Source organism: Ranitomeya variabilis, chromosome 2 (assembly GCF_051348905.1).
Source record: "Ranitomeya variabilis isolate aRanVar5 chromosome 2, aRanVar5.hap1, whole genome shotgun sequence".
Taxonomy (NCBI): Eukaryota; Metazoa; Chordata; class Amphibia; order Anura; family Dendrobatidae; genus Ranitomeya; species Ranitomeya variabilis.
The window spans coordinates 548,588,643-548,613,807 of NC_135233.1; the positions used below are offsets into that span (position 1 = coordinate 548,588,643).

The window sequence follows — 25,165 nt, forward strand, 5'->3', positions numbered from 1 at the left end:
CAGGGGCCGTCCGAGGGTGATTATATCCATATTTTTTATTTTTATTCTTTATTTTTTACATGAATATGGATCCCAGGGCCTGAAGGAGAGTTTCCTCTCCTTCAGACTCTAGGAACCATCCAGGATCACTTCCGATATTTGTGTCCCATTGACTTGTATTGGTATCGGGTATCGGTATCGGCGATATCCGATATTTTTTGGATATCGGCCGATCCAATCAGATACCGATACTTTCAAATATCGGAAGGTATCGCTCAACACTAGTCAGGTGTCAAAAAACTTATTAGTTAGGACACCTGACCTGGTGAGTAGAGAACTGCCTTTTATAACCTCCATTTTCTCTTCTGTGTACATAATCTATTACACATAAATTGAAGGGACGATGGTGATCACACACGGCATATCTATGCTCACCTGCACAGGTGTCAGAAATAGTGAATTCATTAAGCTGTTATATGTGCATCATGAATTCATTATTTCTGACACCTGACTTGAGGAGTATAGATCTCTAGTGTGACAGTCATTGTCTCTTCAGTCTTTGTCCAATGGATACAGCAGAACAGAATCAGGACGCAATTACGTCAACAAGCTTACCAATAAAGCAACATGGCTTCCATAACACTAGCAGTATGTGGCCAGTGTTTTATATCAGTATTTTTAAGCCAAAACAAGGAGTGGAACAATTAGAGGTAAATTATGATATTAACATAACCATTGACATTAACCACTCCTGGTTTTGGATTACAAATACTGATATTAAATACAGACCAAATACTGCTAGTTTTAGGACAGCCTTGGTTTGTAGAGGAAAAACATAGGAGACACGGTCAACACAACCAAAACTAAAGTTTATTAATGAGAAATATTATCATTGCAGAAAATTACTGGTACAGATCAAATTATAACAGGACATTTACACAACGTTGTCCTGCCATGACACACGTCCAATATCTGAATCAAAAAAGGCAGAAAATTGGTCCCGCATGTGACCAACTGCTGCAGTTGACCGCAGCGGGTGATGCTGGAAATTGGGCAGTGGGTGTGCAACTGGTTCATCCAGTTCAATTGTTGGGTTGCTCCTTAGCCATTATATAATTGTGCAGAACCACACAGGCTTTGACCACCTTGGCAACTGTTTCCACTTTTAGATTTATGGCTGATGCAAGAATGCGCCATTTAGAGACCAGAATGCCAAAGGAACACTCTACTGTTCTCCGGGCCCTGGTCAGTCTGTAGTTAAAGATCCTTCTATTGTGGTTCAAGCCTCGACTGGAATAGGGCTTCAGTAGGTTTTCACACATCTGAAAGGCCTCATCCCCAACCATAACAAATGGCATCGGTGGACCTTGAGTGTTGGGGAGAGGTTGTGGCGGGGGAAAATTGAAATTTTTGCCATACACACGGCGGCCCATATCCGAGCTCTTGAAAGTCTGGGAATCGTTGCCACGGCCAAAAGCTCCAATGTCCATGGCGATGAAGCGACAGTTCGCATCAGCTATTGCCATGAGCACAACAGAAAAATATTTTTTATAGTTGAAATACTCCGATCCTGTTCTGGCAGGTTTGATAATGCAGATGTGCTTTCCATCCACCGCTCCTAAACAGTTGGGAAAATCACACACACCAGAATTTTTCCGCAATTTCAAGCCACATGTCGACGGTGGGTAGGGGTATAAACTCATCCCGGAGTACATTCCACAAAGCCCAACAGGTGTCCGCAACTATTCCGGACAGGGTGGATATTCCAAGCCGGTATTGGAAGTGGAGGGATGATAAACTCTCTCCGGTTGCCAGAAATCTGTAAGAAAAAGAAACCCCCCAAAAATTACAAACTATTCTATTTATGGTGTGGTTACGCTAAAGAAAGAAAGGAAAATACCCAAAACATACATGTCAGAAAACACAAAATTTGGACTGTCATTGGTTTAGATTTGGAACGTAGCTTAATGTAACCAGCAGAAGTTCCTCTGGTGAAATCGTTCTACACAGCTGGGTGTCCTGTCTCCGTATGGCTCCTTGGACACGAGCAAGCAAATCCCGGTACGAGTCTTGCAACATCCTTGTATATTCATGGAATTTCTCCGGGTTGGCATTAAGCTCGCCATACAGCGTGTGATAGGCTCCACGGCTCTCACATAGTTCGATAATGGGGTGTCTCCAAAAACGCCTACATTGTCTCCTTCTCCATCTTTCGTGATTTCTGTCTTGCTCCCAAGCAAAAGCACAGGCAATAAACAGCTTGATGCTTAAATCCAGGTTGAAATAAAAGTTCTCCATGCGAAGATCCATCATGACACAGGATACAGGAGAAAAATCTGAAGATTACAGCTGTTCAGGGGTCTATATAAAGAAATCCCGTTATCTTGATTTTTCTCTTGTGAAATTTCTCATCATGCGCACCAAAAACGCAAACGCAGGAAAAAACTCATATAAACGCATACAAATGCGGCGTTTCTTTAACCGCATGCGTCTAAAAAACGCCGCGTTTGTACGCATTTATATTCGTTTTTTCCACCACTTGCGGATTAAACGCTGCGGATTTAAACGCAAATGTGAAACTAGCCTTAGAAAGCCCCTGATGTGCCTAAACAGTGGAAACACTCCACAAGTGACACCATTTTGGAAACTACACTGTGTTCCAAATTATTATAAAGTAAGAAGAAACAAAGTCCAGCTCACCATACTGACATTCCCAAGGACTCGGAGCACGGAACCACTGTGTCAAGGCGTGGACGAACAGGAAAAGGAAGAAGATCCAGCTCAACGATGTAGTGAAAAATCCATAACTTTATTCACTTCCAATAATATCGTTTAAGGATAAAACATCAGCGTGCAATAGAATTAAAAACAAGATCCAAGATCAACGCGTTTCTGGTGGCACAGCACCCTTAGTCATGACTGTGCCACCAGAAACGCGTTGATCTTGGATCTTGTTTTTAATTTTATTGCACGCTGATGTTTTATCCTTACACGATATTATTGGAAGTGAATAAAGTTATGGATTTTTCACTACATCGTTGAGCTGGATCTTCTTCCTTTTCCAAATTATTATGCAAATTGGATTTAAGTGTCTTAAAGATATAATTGTTTTGTTTTTCAAATAAACTCATGGATGGTATTGTGTCTCAGGGCTCAATGAATCACTGAAATCAATCTTAAACACATGTGATAATTAGTTTTCCAGGTGATTCTAATTAAAGGAAAACTACTCAAAAATGATGTTCCACATTATTATGCAGGTCACAGGTTTCAAGCAATATGGGAAATAAAAAGGATCTCTCTGCTGCTGAAAAGCGTTAAATAGTGCAATGCCTTGGACAAGGTATGAAAAAATTAGATATTTCACGAAAACTTAAGAGTGATCATCATACTCTGATGAGATTTGTGACTGAAACAGAGCACAGACAGAGTTCATGCAAATAAAGGCATAATGAGGAAGTTTTCTGCCAGACAAATTCATTGGATTAAGAGAGCAGCTGCCAAAATACCATTACAAAGCAGCAAACAGTTATTTGAAGCTGCTGGTGCGTCTGGAGTCCCTCAAACCTCAAAGGCTTGCTGTGGTGCATAAACCTACTATTCGGCCACTCCTAAACAGTGTTCACAAGCAGAAACGGTTGCAGTGGGCCCAGACATACATGAAGACTAATTTTCAAACAGTCTTGTTTACTGATGAGTGTCGAGCAACTCTGGACGGTCCAGATGGATGGAGTAGTGGATGGTTGGTGGATGGCCACCATGTCCCAACAAGGCTGCGACGTCAGCAAGGGGGTGAAGGAGTCATGTTTTGGGCTGGAATCATGGGGAACCAGCTGGTAGGGCCCTTTAAGGTTCCTGAAGGTGTGAAAATGACCTCAGCAAAGTAAATAGAGTTTCTGACTGACAACTTTCTTCCATGGTCTAAAAAGCAGAAACGTGCCTTCAGGAATAAAATCATCTTCATGCATGACAATGAATACCTCTGAGTAACTGGCTGCTATGGGCATAAAAGGAGATAAACTCATGGTGTGGCCACCATCTTCCCCTGACCTCAACCCTATAGAGAACCTTTGGAGTATCATCAAACAAAAGATCTATGAGGGTGGGAGGCAGTTCACATCAAAACAGCAGCTCTGGGAGGCTATTCTGACTTCATGCAAAGAAATACAAGCAGAAACGCTCCATAAACTCACAAGTTCAATGGATGCAAGAATTGTGAAGGTGATATCAATGAAGGGCTCCTATGTTAACATGTAACTTGACCTGTTAGGATGTTTTGGAGTTAAATAGCTTTTTTGTTCAGTGAATGTGACCTCCTAATGCTGCAAATTCCACAAATGAGCATTTTCAGTTCTTTAAAACATATCAAATGTTTAGAAATACTACTGTGCCTAATAATTTGGAACAGCGCATTTTGAGTTTTTATTCGTTTTGGAGATTATACTGTTATCATTGGGAGGTTTCTTCAATAAAATTCGATGTATACCCTAATGCAGAGGTGTCAAACTGCATTCCTCGAGGGCCGCCAACAGGTCATGTTTTCAGGATTTCCTTGTATTGCACAGGTGACAATTTAATCACCTGCACAGAATTATTCCAGCACCTTGTGGAATGCGAAGGTTAATGCTAATGCTGATCCTGAAAACATTACCTGTTGGCGGCCCTCGAGGAATGCAGTTTGACATCTCTGCCCTAATGGGTGATTACTTTTATTAGACTGACTGTCATTTGCACTGACCATTTAGGAAAATCCGAGAAAAATGTCATTTGCATAATAATTTGGAACATAGTGTAGACCCCTTAAGGAACTTATTTAGATGTGTGGTGAGCACTTTGAACCCCCATGTGCTTCACAGAAGTTTATAACGTAGAGCCGTGAAAATAAAAAATAGCATTTGTTTACACAAAAATGATCTTTTCGCCCACAAATTCTTATTTTCGCAAGGGTAACAGGAGAAATTAGACCACAAAAGTTGTTGTGCAATTTCTCCTGAGTACGTCGATACCCCATATGTGGGGGTAAACCACTGTTTGGGCGCACCGCAGAGCTTGGAAGAGAAGGAGTGCCGTTTTACTTTTTCAATGTAGAATTGGCTGGAATTGAGATCGGACGCCATGTCGCGTTTGGACAGCCCCTGATGTGCCTAAACAGTAGAAACCCCCCACAAGTGACACCATTTTGGAAACTAGACCCCTTAAGGCAGAGGTCCCCAACCGCCGGTCCGCGGACCAGGACCGGGCCGTTGGGTTTTTTCAGCCGGTCCGCGGCGCCGCTGACAGCTACCGTATATACTCGAGTATAAGCCGAGATTTTCAGCCCAAATTTTTGGGCTGAAAGTGCCCCCTCGGCTTATACTCGAGTCACGGTCGGCGGTGGGGTCGGCGGGTGAGGGGGAGAGGGCACTGAGGCATACTTACCTAGTCCCAGCGATCCTGTCGCTCCCCTGCCCGTCCCACGGTCTCCGGGTGCTGCAGCTCTTCCCCTGTACAGCGGTCACGTGGGACCGCTCATTAGAGAAATGAATAGGCTGCTCCACCTCCCATAGGGGCGGAGCCGCATAATTCATTTCTCTAATCAGGGGTAACGGTGACCGCTGATAGAGGAAGAGGCTGCGGCACCGAAGACCAGCTGTCCGGGGGAAGGAGCGGGACGCCGGGAGCAGGTAAGTATTACATAGTCACCTGTCCTCGTTCCACATGCCGGGCGCTGTCTCCATCTTCCCGGCGTCTCTCCGCTCTGACTGTGCAGGTCAGAGGGCGCGATGACGCATATAGTGTGCGCACCGCCCTCTGCCTGATCAGTCAGTGCGGAGAGACGCCGGGACCGGACGCTGAGGAGCTGCAAGCAAGACAGGTGAGTATGTCATTTATTATTTTTATTGCAGCAGCAGCACAGCTATGGGGCAATAATGGACGGTGCAGAGCACTATATGGCACAGCTATGGGGCAATAATAAACGGTGCAGAGCACTGTATGGCACAGCTATGGGGCAATAATGGTGCAGAGCACTGTATGGCACAGCTATGGGGCAATATGGTGCAGAGCACTGTATGGCACAGCTATGGGGCAATAATGGTGCAGAGCACTATATGGCACAGCTATGGGGCAATAATGGTGCAGAGCACTGTATGGCACAGCTATGGGGCAATAATGGTGCAGAGCACTGTATGGCACAGCTATGGGGCAATAATAAACGGTGCAGAGCACTGTATGGCACAGCTATGGGGCAATAATGGTGCAGAGCACTATATGGCACAGCTATGGGGCAATAATGGTGCAGAGCACCAGGGAAACAAGCATGGTGCTCCCACTCATTCTGAACCTATGGTAAGTTGAATCACATTCTCATTATAAATGTCATAATTATATGATAAGTATGCACTAAGCTCCATCTCTCCATAACCCCACCCCCATATGACCAAAGCCCCGCCCCTGCCCCACCCCCACCGGGCCATGGAAAACTGGTCTTGCTTAAAGCCGGTCCCTGGTGCAAAAAAGGTTGGGGACCTCTGCCTTAAGGAACTTATCTAGATGTGTGGTGAGCACTTTAAACCCCCAAGTGCTTCACAGAAATTTATAAAGTAGAGCTGTGAAAATAAAAAATCCTTTTTTTTTCCTCAAAAATGATTTTTTAGCCTGCAATTTTTTATTTTCTCAAGGGTTTCAGGAGACATTGGACCCCAAAATCTGTTGACCAGTTTGTCCTGAGTATTCTGATACCCCATATGTGGGGGGGCACTGTTTGGGCACCCATCGGGGCTCGGAAGGAAAGGAGCGCCGCTTGGAATGCAGACTTTGATGGGATGGTCTGCGGGCGTCATGTTGCATTTGCAGAGCTCCTGATGTACCTAAGCAGCAGAAACCCCCCACAAGTGACCCCATTTTGGAATCTAGACCCCCCAAAGAGCTTATCTAGATGTGTGGTGAGCACTATGAACCCCCAACTGCTTCACAGAAGTTTATAATGTAGAGCCATGGAAATAAAAAAATCATTTTTTCCACAAAAATGATCTTTTCACCCCCAAATTTTTACTTTCACAAGGGTAACAGGAGAAATTGGACCCCAAAATTTATTGTGCAATTTATGTTGAGTAGGCTGATACCCCATATTTGGGGGGACCACTGTTTGGGCGCATGGCAGAGCTCGGAAGGGAAGGAGCGCCGTTTTGGAATGCAGACTTTGATAGAATGGTCTGCGGCATTATGTTGCGTTTGCAGAGCCCCTGATGTACCTAAACAGTAGAAACCCCCACACGTGACCCCATTTTGGAAACTAGACCCCCCAAGGAACTTATCTAGATGTGTGGTGAGAACTTTGAATGCCCAAGTGCTTCACAAAAGTTTATAATGCAGAGTCGTGAAAATAAAAAAATAAATTTTTCCACATAAAAGATTTTTTAGCCCCCAAGTTTTTATTTTCACAAGGGTAATGGGATAAATTGGACAACAACTTTTGGAGTCCAATTTCTCCTGAGTACGCTGATGCCCCATATGTGGGGTTAACCACTGGGCGCACGGCAGAGCTCAGAAGGGAGGGAGCACCATTTGACTTTTTGAGCGCAAAATTGGCTGTGGCGTTTAGAGATGTACCTAAATAGTGGAAACCCCCAATTCTAACTCCAACCCTAACCCTAACACATCCCTAACCCTAATCCCAACCAGATCCATAATCCTAATCACAACCCTAACGATAATCATAACCCTAACCCCAAAACAACCCTAATCTCAACCCTAACCATAACCCTAATCAAAACCCTAAATCCAACACACCCCTAATCCTAATCTCAACCTTAACCTCAAACCTAACCCTAATCTCAATGCACCCCTAACTCTAATCCCAACCCTAACCTTAACCCTAATCCCAAACCTAACCCTAATCCCAAACGTAACCCTAATGCCAACCCTAACTCTAATACCAACCCTAACCCTAGCCCTAAATTTAGCCCCAATCCTAACCCTAACTTTAGCCCCAACCCTAGCCCTAAATTTAGCCCCAACGCTAACCCTAACCCTAACTTTAGCCCCAACCCTAGCCCTAACCCTAGCCCAGCCCTAACCCTAGCCCAACCCTAACCCTAACTTTAGTTCCAACCCTAAGGCTACTTTCACACTTGCATCGTGTGGCATCCGTTGCAATCCGTCGTTTTGGACAAAAAACGGATCCTGCAAATGTGCCCACAGGATGCGTTTGTTGCCCATAGACTTGTATTGCCGACGGATCATGACGGATGGCCACAGGTTGCATCCATCGTGCACTGGATCCATTGTGCTTTGGCGGACCGTCGTCACAAAAAAAGTTCAATGTAACGTTTTTTTTGTACGTCGCGTCCGCCATTTCCGCCGTAACTTCACCCCCTCCCCCCAGGACATAGACTGGGCAGCGGATGCATTGAAAAACTGCATCTGCTGCCCACGTTGTGCACAATTTTCGCAACGTGCGTCGGTACGTTGGGCCGACGCATTGCGACGGCCCCGTACCGACGCAAGTGTGAAAGAAGCTTAACCCTAGCCCTAACCCTAAATTTAGCCCTAACCCTAAATTTAGCCCCAACCCTAACCATAAATTTAGCCCCAACTCCTCTAGCTGCCAGCCGGCAGATCATGGCGGGTGTACTGCGCATGCACCCACCATTTTCTTACCGGATGAAGAAGTCTCGGCGGGCAGGAGGGGAAGCAGGAGGACCCAGGGACACCGGTAAGTATGATAGGGTCCCTGAATCCCCCTATTTCCCTGTCCTCTGATGTGCGATCACATCAGAGGACAGAGAATCACACAAAGCTTTTTTTTTGTGGCCGCCGGTAAACAGTTAATTACAGGCGATTGCAAAACAGGGGTCGATAAAAACCCACCCCGATCATGTTTTTTGGGGTCTCTGCTACCCCCGGCAGCCAAGACCCCAAAGATCTTCTGGGTGCCGGCAGGCGGGCGCACTGCGCATGCGCCCGCCATTTTTTGGCCAGAACAAGATGGCGGCGCCCATCGGGAGCCACGAGGAGCACCGGGGGAGACAGGTGAGTATCGGGGGGGTGGGGGGGGCGATCGGAGACCCCATTTCTCTGTCCTCTGATGTGCGATCACATCGACGGACAGAGAAATTAAATGGGAAATCGCGTTTTTTGGTTGTTTTTTTTTTGCGACCGCCAGTAAACGGTTAATTACCGGCGATCGCAACCCGGAGGTCGGTAAACACCCCCCCCCCCCCCCGAATCATGTTCTCTTGGGTCTCGGCTACCCCCGGCAACCGAGACCCCAGAGAAAATCTGACTCTGGGGGGCGCTAATCACTTTTTCCACAGCGCCGTTATTTAACGGCGCTGTGGTTTAAGTACCCTTAACTGCCGCCGTTAAAAAGCGTATCGGCGGTCGTTAAGGGGTTAAGAGTATAAATAAACATTATACATAACATGTTCATGGCAACCCCCTTACATAACCACTATGGCAGCATGGGGTGCTGCAGCTAGTGATCAGAGGATGATGGGCATCACAACTTTCACCACCACACTTTGGCTCATCTGACAGCACATAATTAAATCAGGATGGCAATGTTTGTCCAGTGTAAATATTCATTACTTCATTATGGATTATTGCTGAACACAGTCAAAAGTAATCAAATCACAAGAAAAAAACACAGAAGGCTATAATCTGTAAGGTGTGATCTGCAGAAGTCCCATTGTTAACAAAGTACAGACAGACATCAATAAACTGATGCCTCTGAAGCCCATATGGATTGCAAATGCCAGAGAACATGTGCTGAATAAAGCACAGAGACTTAAAATCTGCGGATTTTTAATCTCAGTTGACATATGGGAATAGATTATCTGATGGTTTAAGATTTGCTATCCATCATTAAATGTTCATATATTACAGGTATTAAAACAGTCTTATGTGGAGTTTATTTTTAACACTTACATGCTGCCTTTGTTATCTGAATGGATGTGTATCTCTATACATTGTGTGCAGTTTATTAGAGTACATTTCTTCTATGAAATCTTGTGATGTTTAGTGGATGAAATAAAAGGCAGCTTGGAAAAAAAAATTAAAAAACTTTACTTGCATGTCCAGGGAATTGCATATTTAGAACTTTCCTGAGATATTTCTTAAAGGCACAGACCTGCCTTTTAAGCTAAATTCCCATTAAGCAAAAGTGCTGTGGATTTTCTGTTGCATTTTTGCTTGCTGCAAATCTGCATTTTACACATACCACAAGAGGAGACAAAGATCACATGCTGCAAAGAAATGTTCTATTCCAATGCCATCCTACATACATGTGGTTTTATCCATCTCTGAACATATAGGCCCCCATTCACCATTTAAAAAAATGCAAAGTCCCTTTCTTTTTTTGTCTTGTGGTATAAGTTGCAGTTTTTGGCAAATTCTGAAAAAAAATGCTGCACGCGATTTATGAATTTGGAGCGAAGTAAAAAATGGTCTTATTTTTCAGTTCAGTTTTGAAATGCATTTGTGAATTTTTAGCACCTAAAGTCACACTTTTGTTAAAATGGTGCAAAGTATGTCTCAAAGGGGACTCGCACCAAATTTTGCAACTATTACAGAATTAATGAATTTAGAGAAAATATCTGCAAACGAACAAACAAAGACAAAAAAAAAAAAAAAAGCGCAGGGTTTTGATCAATTTACTCACTTAGAGGAATATTCTCGTTTATGGAGGACGTTGTGCTCGGTCAGGTAAAACTTCACAATGATAACCACAGTCAGGTAACAAGCAGCAAATGTTCCAAGGATACTGCAGGGTGAAGGACAGGAAATATCAATCACGATTTATTCCCATAAAAGTAAAATTGTGCTACTTACAATAAATTTTGCTGATCTTTTGGGAACTCTTGATTTCACGTTTATTGAGCATAATTTTTGTCATATGAAATCTATATAGAATAACCAGAACATTACAACCACCTAACTTATATTGTGTTATCTAAGGCTACGTTCACATTTGCGGTGTGCGCCGCAGCGTCGTCGCCGCAAGAAAACGCATGCGTCGTGCGGACCTATCTTTAACATTGGCGCCGCATGGGGCCGCATGTACATGCGTTGTCATGCGTTGTGTTGCGTTGTACGCCGCATGCGGCGTTAGGGCGTACCTGTCAGGCCGCGGCAAACGCAACATGTTGCATTTTTTGGGCGGCGCCGACCTTTTAAAAAACGCATGCGTCGTGTTTGCGTCGTGTTTGCGTCGTCGATGCGCCTTATTCCCCATTGAATTGTATTGACAACGCAGACGACGCAAGTACTTGCGTCGTGGTGCGTTGTACGACGCATGCGTTTTCAAATAAAAAATGCAAAACATTGTCTAGACACTAAAAAAACACTATATATATATATATATATATATATATATATATATATATATATATATAAAAAAAAAAAAAAGGGGTTTGGCATTGTCTTTCACAAGGCTATTCCAGAGAGAGAAGACAGAGGAGAATCTGCTTTCAAAACCTGTAAGTATATAATTTCTCTTTGCATTTTTTTTATTCTGTGTTTTATTTCTTGATTTTGATTAAATTTGTGCAATGTTTGGTCTGTGCTATTGTACGGTTATGGCACTGTGGTTTGTTATTGAAATATATTTTTTTTTAATCTGGTTCTGATGTACTTCTGGCGTTATATCATGGCGTTTATGGTCTTCGGCCTTGCTTGGTTTTGGATTGGTTTTAATGGATTTTGGGTTGTTCTGGTGTCATGCGGTTGTTCAATGTCTTTTTTTTGGCTGATTTTTTCTTGTTAAATTTCTGGTGCATGTCTTTTTCTGGTTTCTATTGTTGGGGGTAACCGTATGGCGTTTTCTTGGCTCATGTCTTGCTGTGTTTTATTGTAAAGTATGCTGTTGGCATTTTTTTTTCTTTCCTTGAGTGTCTTTTCTTGCTGGTGGGGGGGGGCTACATTTATGATGTTTCATTTGTATTGTATTGTTCCGTGCGGCTATATGCCATTCTATTTTCAATTGTATTTTTCTTTTTTTCTTTTTTTTTTAAATTTCTGTTGGTTTTACGTCGTTTTCCGTATGGCATATATCTCCTTCCTTGACTGTTTGCATTGCCAAGTGTGTAGTATGGATTTTTTTTTTTTTTTTTTGGTGGGGCCCTTTTTTTTTAGTTTCATGGGGTTTTTTTTCTATTTGACTATGGTTTATCTTTTGGGTTGCTGTATATTGTAACAGCGGTTGTCCCGTAATGTTTATTGCTTATTATCTAGAATGGTATTTATCACCTTTTTCTGATGTATTTCTGTGGTTATATGTCACCAGATGGTGTTGTTTTGGATCATGTCTTGTTGTAATTGTAAAGTATGGCGTTCATTAGTTTGCTATTTCATTGGGCCTTTTTTTTTTCTGTATAAATAAAGGTTTTTTTTTTGTAAGTTTTTATTTTTTAAAATTTGGACATAGGTGTCTATTTTTGCTTAATTTTGTTTGGGTCTATTCTGGATGAAACTTTTTCATACTCTGCATTGTGTTGTATCTTCTATTGTATTCTCTTGCAATGTATGGCGTTGTGGTGTCGCTTGTTGAGTTTGCATTGTCCTATCAGTCAACAGTCCATTGTGGTTGTTATTTCATTTTTTGGGCTATTTTATTGTATGTGGCATTGTTAGCTTTGGATGTGATTTTTTGCTCATTTTTTCATTGCAGAACAAACTTGCAAGAATGCCAAGTTCAGCATCTAGCCAATCGGCGCAGGGGAGTGCGGTGAGTAATTATGTCCAGTTGCTTATGCAGCGCCCCAGAGTCCTGGTCGTTGCAGTACTGTGGCTCCGCCGCTAAGGGGGGCTATGGTACGTCTGATGGCACTGAAGGAGTTCATCTGACCAGGTATCACAGACAGCAATACATTTCACAGTCTGGCCTCCAGGGGGAGCTAAGGGTTCTATTTATTAGGCCACTCCTCACAGTCTGGTAAAACTGGGGGTTAGGCAGGAAGTTAGGGAGAAAGCTGACTGGGTTGGAACCAGGCAACACCTTGTGGCAGAGGGTGTTGTAGGGGAAGATTCAGAGGGGTCCCTGTCAGGGGTGGGATCCTGACAGAGGCCTAGCAACCAGAGAGAACGTTACGGGACCGCGCCTGCACGATATAGCGGCGGTACCCTAAGAAAGAACAAGAAGCGAGGTATATTGTGCTGAGTGAGAAACGAGATCAACGCAACAAGGAGAATACCAGTAGGAGTCATGCTGTAAGACGAGGCAACATCCTACTGAGGCGCATAACAGGTGGCCGGAACGCCGAGGAAGTATAGAGCTCCAAGCCAAACTTCAAACCTATGGCAGGACAGTCAGTTATAGGCGGGCTGTCTCACCCAATTGACCCAGGGAGACACAGGGGGGTAACAACAGGAGTGGGGCAACGCTAGAGTCCCGGAAGAGCTCCGAGCCTCCCCATCATACGGGTGCGTCTTAACCATAAGATCTGGGGGACGTGGAAGAACATCAGAATCGAGTTGTGAGGGAACACGAGAAACAGACAACAGTTGTGAGGACTATCCCGTGGTGCTCAGCAGGGAAGGACTACAACACACAAGCGCTAGCAGGTAGGCACAGATTTCCACCTGCAAAGGGAACTCTGGATGTGCCATCGGACCGACCAGGCTTGCGTAGCCCGGCTAACCGTATTCCGGATTGAGGACCCTGAAGCCTTCAGTAAAGAGACCGCAACCTGGTGTCCTCGTTATTTACTGCACCGCACCACCACTACCATCCACACCTTTCATTGGGCGCCCCTCAGCAGGGTCACGGACCGGGTCTAGCCACCGTGACAACCCCAGAGCAGAGACTCACAGGCCCGGTACCGGGTACCCCTCGGCCCTGCGGCAGTGGGGGCGCTGCAATTTTGGCATCACGAACAGGATCTACTTAAGCCTGAAGAATCAGGTCATGTGTGCCTTGGAACTGTGATTTATTATACTTGGACTGTGACTTATTGCAAGGACTGTGTATTGCCACTTGCCGCCAGAAGTTCCCGCCAAAACCGCCGCCATTACAGCGCTAAGGAGAGCGCAGGAGAAGAAGAAGGGCGTGGAGTGGGCGTAGACAAGCTGAAGAGCGTGAAAGACAATGGCCGCCCAGTCTAAATATTTCGGCCCTTTGAGGACGTGTCAGTCAGCAGCCGAGATCCGCCTCCTGATCCTCAATGGTGGGCAGAGACAAAGAAAGCGAAACCGCCCACGAAGGAGAGAGCGGGAAAAGGACCAGGAAGAAGAAGTGAGCGACATGGAGGACGCCATGGCCAGCCGCCCGGAGCGTGGGGTCGGAGCCAAGGACTCCCCCAGCTACCAGGAGAGGCACCGCAGCCAGACCTCCACAGTTGACGCTGACCTCCTGCAGACCGGAGCAGACGAACTGATCCACCAACTCCTGCGGACGCAGCTGAGCACTGAGGCCGGGTGGAAGAAGACCATCATCGGGAGCCTCACCAGACATCTGTCGGCAGCCTCGTCTGGTCCGGAGCAAGAAAAGTTCCAGCGCTCCAAAGCCAGAAAGCAGTGCCCTGACGAAAAGCGAGATGCTGCGAACGGAGAGGACAACGCCGCAGCGCAAGGCTCTGCAACCAGCGTTCCAGATCCCAGCGGAGACGGAGCAAATCGGCACCGGAGGGACCGCATCTGAAGCAGGTATGAAGAACGACCCTGCCCCGCCAGCAGATGACCTGCTGATAGGCCCCGTCGCGGCACCCCCTCTCCCTGGGACCTATAGACTCCGGCGCCTTACACCCTGGGATCGGGCCACGGGTATGGAGCACTTCTTAAAGGCCCCGATCTCGCCGATCACCTTGCCGAGCGAGGTCTATACGGAGCTACGGCCGCCAGAGCGAGAGTAAACTTCGATGCCATGGATATGTAAATAGTTAACTGCTTGTTTCCCTGCTTTTTGCTGCTAAAACCCGTCCAGGGTTAACTCTTAAAGGGATCCCTTTGTTGACCCGGGATCCCTATTGCCTTTTGTTTGTTTTCTACTTGTCCCTCAGTTATCAAGAGACTGCTGAATCATGGACGGTGAGTGATTCAAAAACTGATGTTGTAAATAGTTTGCACCTTCTTAAAGGTGCTCTCTACTGGTTTTATACAAGGAAAGGACTCTTTGCGAAGACACTGGTCTGGGAACCAGCATCGGAGTCCTTACTGCAAACAGACTTGCAGCTTGAGAAGTTGCACTACCTCATAGAGACTTGGTTCCCTCTTAAAGGGAATGTTCACATATGGCACTTATGAACAGTGTTGCCTTGAGATGGTTAAATGGCAATAATGTCTTGAAAGAAGAAGTTAAATGTAACTAACTAGTTGATTGTAAGAAATGTTGGTAATGTGCTCTGAAATAAAGTCCTGTAAAGGTGAAAGCTAGAAGAAAGATGCAGCAGACCCATAGGGGTAGACATAGCGTCCTGCATACATGTCAGTAAGAAAGTAATGAAGGAAGTTTAATGTTTTATTTAATAGAAAATGTTTAATAATGTGCTAGAAAATGGGGACAGGAAGTGAACCCGTAGGGGTTAGTGGTGAGTCCTCTTAGGAGCCATACAGAGATGGCTCAGTAATCCTGAACTGAAAGATGGATGATCTGTTCTATACTGTGTATAGTAGTAGAAAAACAGTAGGCCCGGGTGGAAAGGGGCGGTCCTGTAACAGAAAGGAAAGGCAGTAGGTCTGGAGCAGTTAGGACAGGCGGTCCTGTCAATGTAAAGAAGGAGAATGCATAAAAGTTAATTAGCCTTATATGTGATATAAGAAGGTCTTTAGTGGATTCAGCGAGTACGTCCTTAAAGGCAAAGTTAAATTATTGTTCAAAGATTTTGCACTTAGTAGAATACCCGGTTGGGTAAGAAAAGTATTTATAGTATGTTATTTAAAGTAATTAACCATGTTTGTAACATTCAAGTGTCCTCACCTCCCATAAAGGGAAGCTCTGTTAAAAAGTTTACTTGTACTTGCATTTCCAAAATTGTATGTCTTTTTGCTGACATGTATTGTTGTTTTCTTCCCAGTCCAGGAGTACTGGATTTAACCGGGGGGGAGTGCAGCGCCCCAGAGTCCTGGTCGTTGCAGTACTGTGGCTCCGCCGCTAAGGGGGCCAAGGTACGTCTGATGGCACTGAAGGAGTTCATCTGACCAGTAATCACAGACACCAATACATTTCACAGTCTGGCCTCCAGGGGGAGCTAAGGGTTCTATTTATTAGGCCACTCCTCACAGTCTGGTAAAACTGGGGGTTAGGCAGGAAGTTAGGGAGAAAGCTGACTGGGTTGGAACCAGGCAACACCTTGTGGCAGAGGGTGTTGTAGGGGAAGATTCAGAGGGGTCCCTGTCAGGGGTGGGATCCTGACAGAGGCCTAGCAACCAGAGAGAACGTTACGGGACCGCGCCTGCACGATATAGCGGCGGTACCCTAAGAAAGGACAAGAAGCGAGGTATATTGTGCTGAGTGAGAAACGAGATCAACGCAACAAGGAGAATACCAGTAGGAGTCATGCTGTAAGACGAGGCAACATCCTACTGAGGCGCATAACCGGTGGCCGGAACGCCGAGGAAGTATAGAGCTCCAAGCCAAACTTCAAACCTACGGCAGGACAGTCAGTTATAGGCGGGCTGTCTCACCCAATTGACCCAGGGAGACACAGGGGGGTAACAACAGGAGTGGGGCGACGCTAGAGTCCCGGAAGAGCTCCGAGCCTCCCCGTCATACGGGTGCGTCTTAACCATAAGATCTGGGGGATGTGGAAGAACATCAGAATCGAGTTGTGAGGGAACACGAGAAACAGACACAACAGTTGTGAGGACTATCCCGTGGTGCTCAGCAGGGAAGGACTACAACACACAAGCGCTAGCAGGTAGGCACAGATTTCCACCTGCAAAGGGAACTCTGGATGTGCCATCGGACCGACCAGGCTTGCGTAGCCCGGCTAACCGTATTCCGGATTGAGGACCCTGAAGCCTTCAGTAAAGAGGTAAAGAGACTGCAACCTGGTGTACTCGTTATTTACTGCACGGCACCACCACTACCATCCACACCTTTCATTGGGCGCCCCTCAGCAGGGTCACGGACCGGGTCTAGCCACCGTGACAACCCCAGAGCAGAGACTCACAGGCCCGGTACCGGGTACCCCTCGGCCCTGCGGCAGTGGGGGCGCTGCACTTACTATTCGCTGTCATTTGTAGCCTTGGCAATAATTTTTGTCTACAATTTTTACAGGCTTCTTCAAGTGAGGGGGAAGGGAGTCAGCGGGAGCAGAGAGTTTGGGGCCAAGGTGTGGCGTCAAGCCGGCGAGTGAGTATTTTTTTTTTTTTTTTTTTTTTTTTTATTTTTTTTTCTTGACTAGCATCCTGCTGTGAGGAACAGTACATTTGAGTAGCATCCTGCTTTCTCTAGGGATAGCTTTTAAGGGCTGCAAGTTTTGAGGGAAGGTAACATACACACAAGAACATACATAAATACAGGTGTAGAAACCAGAGATTTACATACATCAAATGGCATATTATTCAAAGACAGGACAGGGCAAAGGTACATATCATGACAGGTGCTGGTGGTTGTTCATATTTTCAATACTGCCTACGTGAGGGCTCTGCAGCAGGCTCGGGTCATGCAGTCAGCGACTACAATGCCCGTAGTGCCGTCGCTGGCTAGCATGACTCCGACTCCTGCTGCAGAGCCACTCCAGCCACCCCACCCAGGTCTGCGTGCGGAGCGACGCCACCGCAGGCACCGTAACATTGTGCTGCCGACTCCTGCTCCTGCCAGGCCCTCATCCTCCCGTAGGCGTCATTCTGTGGGAGCTGCCGCGGGAGAACAGAGGAGGAAGCGAAGGAGGACACACACTGCGGCTCTGGCTGCTCCAATCATACAGACACCAACTTCGCGGCAGGGGTCTAGCCGCAGCAGGAGCAGCCAGGGCCATTCAAGATCCAGTGCAAGATTGCCTCCTCCCTCCCCTACAGAGGTTGCGGTTTCATTGCCAGTGTACCCTGAGGAGGGCTTGGAATTGCCCTCGAGCCTCCTGGACTCTGGCTCATCATCCTCCTCTTCCTCTCCCCATTCCCAACCAGAGACTTACCACTCCCCCATGGTAGCAGAGGTTGATACCCCCTAAGTTTATTTCCCCTTTTTTTTCCTGTTTCCCCAATAAAAATTGTTATTTTTAAAACAACAATATTTGTTCTTATTTTGCAGTATACTTCTCGGCAATTCACGCCGTGCACCGTCTACACATATTTTGTGCTTGAAACACCTCATATATGCAATGTCAGACAGTATTTTTACAATTTTTAGTTTGCCTTTTTTTGGGTGTCTCTCATTGCTGTATGAGGTTTTTACTAACACTAAAGGTACCTTCACACTTAAGCAACGCTGCAGCGAAACAGACAATGATGCAGATCGCTGCAGCGTCGCTATTTGGTCGCTGGAGAGCTGTCTGTGTGACAGCTCTCCAGCGACCAACGATGCCGAGGTCCCCGGGTAACCAGGGTAAACATCGGGTTGCTAAGCGCAGGGCCGCGCTTCCGATGTTTACCCTGGTTACCAGTGTAAAATGGTAAAAAAATAAAAAATACATATACTCACAATCGCGTCCCCCGGCGTCCGCTTCCCTGCACTGACTGAGTGCCGGCCCTAACAGCAGAGCGGTCATGTCACCGCTGTGCTGTGCATTCACTTTACGGCCGGCACTCAGTCAGTGCAGGAAGCGGACGCCGGGGGACGCGAAGGTGAGTATATGTACTGTTGTTTTTTTTACATTTAACACTGGTAACCAGGGTAAATATCAGGTTACTAAGCGCCGCCCTGCGCTTAGTAACCCGATATTTACCCTGATTACCATTGTAAAACATCGCTGGTATCGTTGCTTTTGCTGTCAAACACAACGATACACGGCGATCTGACAACCACATAAAGTTTACTGTAACCAACGACCAGCGATATCACAGCAGGATCCTGATCGCTGCTGCCTGGCAAACTCAACGATATCGCTAGCCAGGACGCAGCAACGTCACGGATCGCTAGCGTTATCGTTTAGTGTGAAGGTACCTTAACTGTTATTGTATACATATAATAAGGTCAGTGCTCCGGGGGTTGCAATGGTCACATGGCAAAGTGTTGACACTATTTGAATCAGGATGTATTTCTGCATCCTGACTTCAATACTTAATGGAGCGAACAAGATGGGCTCCCTCGTTGGCAAACTGAACAGTTTCAAATAGCATATTGACACGGCTTCCTGGTGTGCGGTTGACGATCTGCTGTTTTCCGGCACTGCATCCGCATGTTCCAAGGCTGTGTGAGTGGCACAACCAATGCACAACCAAAGCCTATTGGCCTCGCCATGGTGTGGTGCCAGTCACACTGCCGCGTCACATGCAGCTGCGTGGGGTGAAAATGTATTATCAGCAAGTGCGCTCATTGAAGCCTTGTTCAACATGAAACTAGTCTGCAATCTTGACAGTTTGCCTAGGAAGGAGAGAATCATGTTTGCTCAACTAGCGAACACACGACCATGTGAACAAAAGTGTGGGGGTTTTGCAGACCATTTGGGAGCTGGTGATCACCAGAGTACATTTTGGGCGCTACACCGTTTTAGCTAAGTTGGTATAAATATGTTCTTTGAAGCAGTGTAGAAAACTTAGAAAAATTTTTTTATTAAACAACAACATTTTTTAAAAAAAAGGGTTCCAAGTTTTTAGATAAGGCACATTACATTTGTGCAGTATAGGTAGATGCAAAATTTGACATAACAAAATCCACCTAAACGGATGCCATTTATTGCACATAATACTGTAGAAATACTTTATTATCATTATATTATATTTTTAGCACAGTCACAGTAGAGGTATTTATTTGTGTAGTTAAAACCAGAATAAAGTCCAACAGTAAAACATAAATACTACACCATTTGATCTTGCCATGACACACGGCCAACATCTGAAACAAAATAGGCCGCAAAACGATCCCTCATCTGCGCAATTTCAACACTTGTCCTCAGAGGATGATCATGGTAATCGGGCAATGGGTTGGCTATGGGTTCATCGAGTTCCACGTTCAGTCTCTCTTTGGCCATAATATAATTATGGAGAACCACACAAGCCTTCACCACCTCATCCACTGTTTCAATTTTAAGATTAATGGTGGATCCCAATATACGCCATTTGGAGACAAGGATGCCAAAGGCGCACTCCACAGTCCTTCTGGCCCTGGACAGTCTGTAATTGAAAATCCGTTTTGTATGGTCCAAGCCCCGACTGGAGTAGGGTTTCAATAGGTTGGCAGACATTTGGAATGCCTCATCCCCAACCACAACAAATGGCATCGCAGGGCCTTCGGTGTGGGGAAGAGGTCGTGGCTGGGGGAAATTAAAATTGTTCCCATATAATTTTTGGCCCATATCCGACTCCTTAAATGTCCGTGAGTCATTTGCACGGCCAAAAGCACCAATGTCCACTGCGAGAAACCTGCAGTCCGCACCTGCAATTGCCATTAAAACAGTTGAAAAGTATTTTTTATAATTATAGAAAAGGGATCCACTTTTTGCAGGCTTGGTAATCCGAATGTGCTTTCCATCCACTGCGCCAATACAGTTCGGAAAAGAACACACTTGCTCAAATTTCTGGGCGTTGGCCTCCCAGATTTCACTTGTAGGGACGGGTAAAAATTCCTCCCGGAGATTATCCCACAAAGCGCGGCATGTGTCAGCAATAATTCCGGAAAGAGTGGAGACTCCAATCCTGAATTGAAAATGAAGGGATCTCAAGGTCTCTCCGGTAGCCAGGAAACTGCCAAGAAGATATATAAAGAAATTACATTAAAGTACATTGTAATTTATAAAAGTACATTGACCATACCAAACCCAAAAAATGTTTTTAAAAAAAGATAAACAAAGGGAAGAACATATCACAGTCATTCAAACAGCTACGTACCGTAGAGTCACCAGCAGCCGTTCCTCTGCGGAAATTGATCTCCGGAGCTGCGTGTCCTGCCTGCTAATGGCTCCTTCCACCCGACGCAGAAGATAGCGGAAGCTGTCCTGAGACATCCTGGTATACTCAAAATATTTTTCCAGGTTGTCATTGAGTTCGCCAAACAAGCAATGGTATGCTCCACGGCTCTCCCGGACTTTCACGATAGGGTGTATCCAAAAGCGTCGACGACTCCATCTCCGTTTGTACCTTTCCCTTTGATGAAAACAGGCGAGAGCATAGGCATTAGCCAAGGCAAATTCCATCTCCATATCCATGTAGATACTGTCCATGGGACGCTCCATCATGAATACCAGCAAAATGGGAGGAATTCATCTCTGCCAGGGTATATACATACAATTACATTACACCAACCATCTTCTAGCCATTGGTGGTCCTTATCTAGTGTGTAGACACAATTTTTTTTTTTTTTGGGATGAAGAATGACTCACTGTAAGAAAACGCATGTGCAGCGCCCCAGAGTCCTGGTCGTTGCAGTACTGTGGCTCCGCCACTATGGGGAGCTATGGTGCGTCTGATGGCACTGAAGGAGTTCATCTGATCAGGTATCACAGACACCAATACATTTCACAGTCGGGCCTCCGGGGGGAGCTAAGGGTTCTATTCACTAGGCCACTCCCCACCATAGTGGGTAAACTGGGGGTCAGGCAGGAAGTTAGATCAGAAAGCTGACTGGGTTGGAACCAGGCAACACCTTGTGGCAGAGGGTGTTGTGGGGGAAGATACAGTAGGGTCTCTGTCAGGGGTGGGATCCTGACAGAGGCTTGGCAATTTGAACGAACGTAACGGGACCGTGCCTGCTCAGGATAGCGGCGGTGCCCAAGGAAGGATTAGAAGCGAGATAGATTGTGCTGAGTGATAAACGAGATCAAGCAAAAGGAGAAATACCAGTAGGAGTCGTGCTGTAAGACCGAAGCAACATCCTACTGAGGCGCACTACCGGTGGCCGGAACGCCGAGGGAGTATCATAACATTCAGCTTCAAGCAATACTCTAAACAGCGGCAGGACAGTCAGTCTAAGGCGGGCTGTCTAACTTTAATCACCTATGCAGTCTTGGGGGGCAAGTTGTGGAGAGGGGCGACTCTAGGGTCCTGGAAGAGCTCCGAGCCTACCCGTCAAACGGGTGCCGTCCCAACCAGAACACCAGGGAGGGACGGAGGATTAGCAGATCATCTAATCGAGTTGTGAGGGAACTTAAGAAACAGACACAACAGTTGTTTGGACTTTCCGTAAGCACAGCAGGGAAGGACCACAACACCTAGCGCTAGCAGGAAGGCACAGATTTCCACCTGCTAAGAGAACTCTGGAAGTGCCATTGGGCCGGCCGGACTTGCGCAGCCTGGTTATCCGGATTCCGGACTGAGGACCGAGAAATCTTCAGTAAAGAGGTAAAGAGACTGCAACCTGGTGTCCTCGTTATTTACTGCACCGAACCACCACAGACTCACCACCACTACCATCATCCATCATATCTATCACTGTACGCCCCTCGGCAGGGTCACGGATCGGGCCTAGCCACCGTGACAACCCCAGAGCAGAGACTCAGAGGCCCGGTACCGGGTACCCCTCGGCCCTGCGGCAGTGGGGACGCTACACATGCGTCGAAAAACGCTGCGTTTTTGGTCAAAACGCAACTGCGTTTAAAAAAAAACGCTGCGTTTTTCGACGCATGCGTCGTCGAAAAACCATGCGTTTCTATTGCGTTTTTGTTGCGTCGTGCGTCGCGGCGACGACGCTGCGGCGCACACCGCAAATGTGAACTAACTAAATGTGAGACTAACAGCTCAGAGACATTGAGGCATGAACTGCACAAGATCTCTGAAGGGATTGTTTGTATCTCACACCAAGACATTGCTGAAAGTGGAAATCTTCAGAATCATCAGCACTTGGGGCCTAAAAACTGACAGGCAGTAAATTGCCAACTTCCTGCTGTTTCTGACCACTGACAATCTTCCAGTTTAGAGCAGTCACAGGCCAATTCTGCCATCGATTCTGCAGCTTCTGTTGACGTCATGTCGACAGAGCAGTCGCTTCTCTTCCAGTCTGTCTGTTGGTGAAGCAGGACTGTCAATGTCATGGTGATCGACAGCCAGCTCCCCACGGTCTAACTGAGGGAAGCTGGTTGGCAGTCAGCATGACGCCAGATGTCCTACTCCTTCCTTAGAGCAGCCCACAAAAAGAGGTTCTTTGTTGACGTGGAGCAGCTGAATAACTGGCAGGAGTGATCCATGACTGCTCTTCAGTCCTTAAGCCCATAGTAAAAAAGACGTGGTTACTTACCAGTAACAGGATTTCTCCGAGCCCATTACAGCACCATGGAAAAAGGGGATCCGAACTTCAAGGACAGGAAACCAACTGATGCGAGGGAGAGGTACCGGCTTTTTATCTGTAGGTTTCATGTCCTTAAAGGGCGGATCCCCTCTGTTACGGAACCCCCCAGCATCCAGAATATGTTGTGCAGTTCTATGTATGTATAATAGGTTCCATGTGAGATGCATGTCCCTAATGCATCAGACCACAGGCCGCGCCCCTGGGCAGAGGGGCAAGATATCCCCCTTCTGACCTCCCCCACCTTTGTAGTTCCCACAGTAAACATCAGCAACAATTGGCCCGCCCTCTGTATCTGTGTGATATATTCTGTGTCCTGTGAGTAAAGTGTTGACACACTGGAAATACATGGAGAAGCAGTGATCTTTTATATGCGCCCATGTAACCAAGCAATTCCAGCCAGCATCCTTCATTCAGACTCCAGCCAAAGCAGAGTGGACCTCCTGAAACACAGGGTGGTACTGAAAGAGGTACTCCAGCACGGTAGACCCCGTTACACCCTCTCTATGTTGCTGTCATGGGGGAAGGAGAAAGTAAAAACAGTCAAGGAAAGCCCCTCCAACTGTTTACTTGGGACATGCAGCAATCATAGTCATTACTATGACATGAAGATTTACAGGGGAAACTACTAACTGGAATTTATGTGAATCTTGGGAGTTTCTGTATGGTAGGCAATCCTGCCTTTAGCTATATGGATAATCTGCAGGTAAAGTATTTGATGCTTATTTAATGCGGTCATCTTCCATTGCTCCATAAACCAATTCAGATGCTCACTTACCCACTTTCAGACAGACAAGGGTAAGCATAGTGACTCTAAAGTAGTCAGCGGTTGGAACAGAAGGCTAGCCTTACTCCACAAGAGCATTCATGAGAATTAGGTACTCTTTGGCCACTTTTGAATGGACATGCAGAGTTGCAGCAGCAGCTAAAATCGAGAATATATCAAAACTACAGCAATCAGCCCAGTAAGTGAAATATTGTTGAAAATCGGGGTCTCTACTCATAATATGCTGCTGTCAGATTGGTGGCAAAAATCTGGTGAGAGATGGCCTTCAAGTGATCATCCTGATATGGCTGTTTTAGTAAATGCCTGTAGTCTTCATTATAAAACAATGACGGATCAGTATTCAGAATGTTGCAATGTGCGGTTCCTCTGTCACGCTAAATAGAAATGTAGGATTATGTCCATATATATCCATATATCCCCAGGAATGCAAGTTTACACTTTTACTTACTAAACGGAAGTGTCAGGAGACTGCTGACAGATTGTGCATGTGATATTAAGCGATAATAGAGGCGTATATACCTCTGGCTACACTTACAACTTTGCAGCTCCTGGAATTCAAAAGTTAAGAAGGGTAAAAATTATAGACTAGTTCTAAAAACCCAGATTGAAGTGTTTAAGGCAAGGAATTATTAGAGCACCAAGACCTAAACACATGTATCCTGCTCCCATCACCTTGCAGTGAGACACGACCATGAATGCAGTATCTGACACCTTTTAGCCTTGGTCATTGGCAAGTAATGTGGGATGAGGTACATGGACCTGTAATTACATGTGACAGGTCAGTCGCAGGCTTGTCTGCTTGCATTGGTCTATAGGCGTTTGACACAATATATTAAAAACTGTAATTGAAAATCTAAAATATCCAGTAATGTATTACTGCTGAACCAAAGCCCAAGGTGTAATCTGAAATGCCATTATAGGCCCCCGGTCATGCATGTGACAAGAGAGTGCTGCAGATGTTTGGATGTAATGGACTCCAGGGAACAACAGTATGAATAAGGAACTGTAATGTTATTCCTATAAAATGTGAGTTCCCTAGAAAATAAGCCCCAAATCCTCCACATTAAATGGGTTTTCCCATGAACAAAAAAATAATCAAAAATTAG

General features: G+C 45.8%; 1 protein-coding gene across 1 annotated transcript in view; it reads right to left on the reverse strand.

Moving 5' to 3' along the window:
- Positions 1–25,165, reverse strand: part of SLC38A8 (solute carrier family 38 member 8) — a 211,925-nt gene that overhangs the window by 34,411 nt on the left and 152,349 nt on the right. The window contains exon 4 of the mRNA XM_077288179.1: positions 10,622–10,723. Coding sequence (XP_077144294.1) covers positions 10,622–10,723 — 102 coding nt within the window. The remainder of the gene's footprint in view (positions 1–10,621; positions 10,724–25,165) is intronic.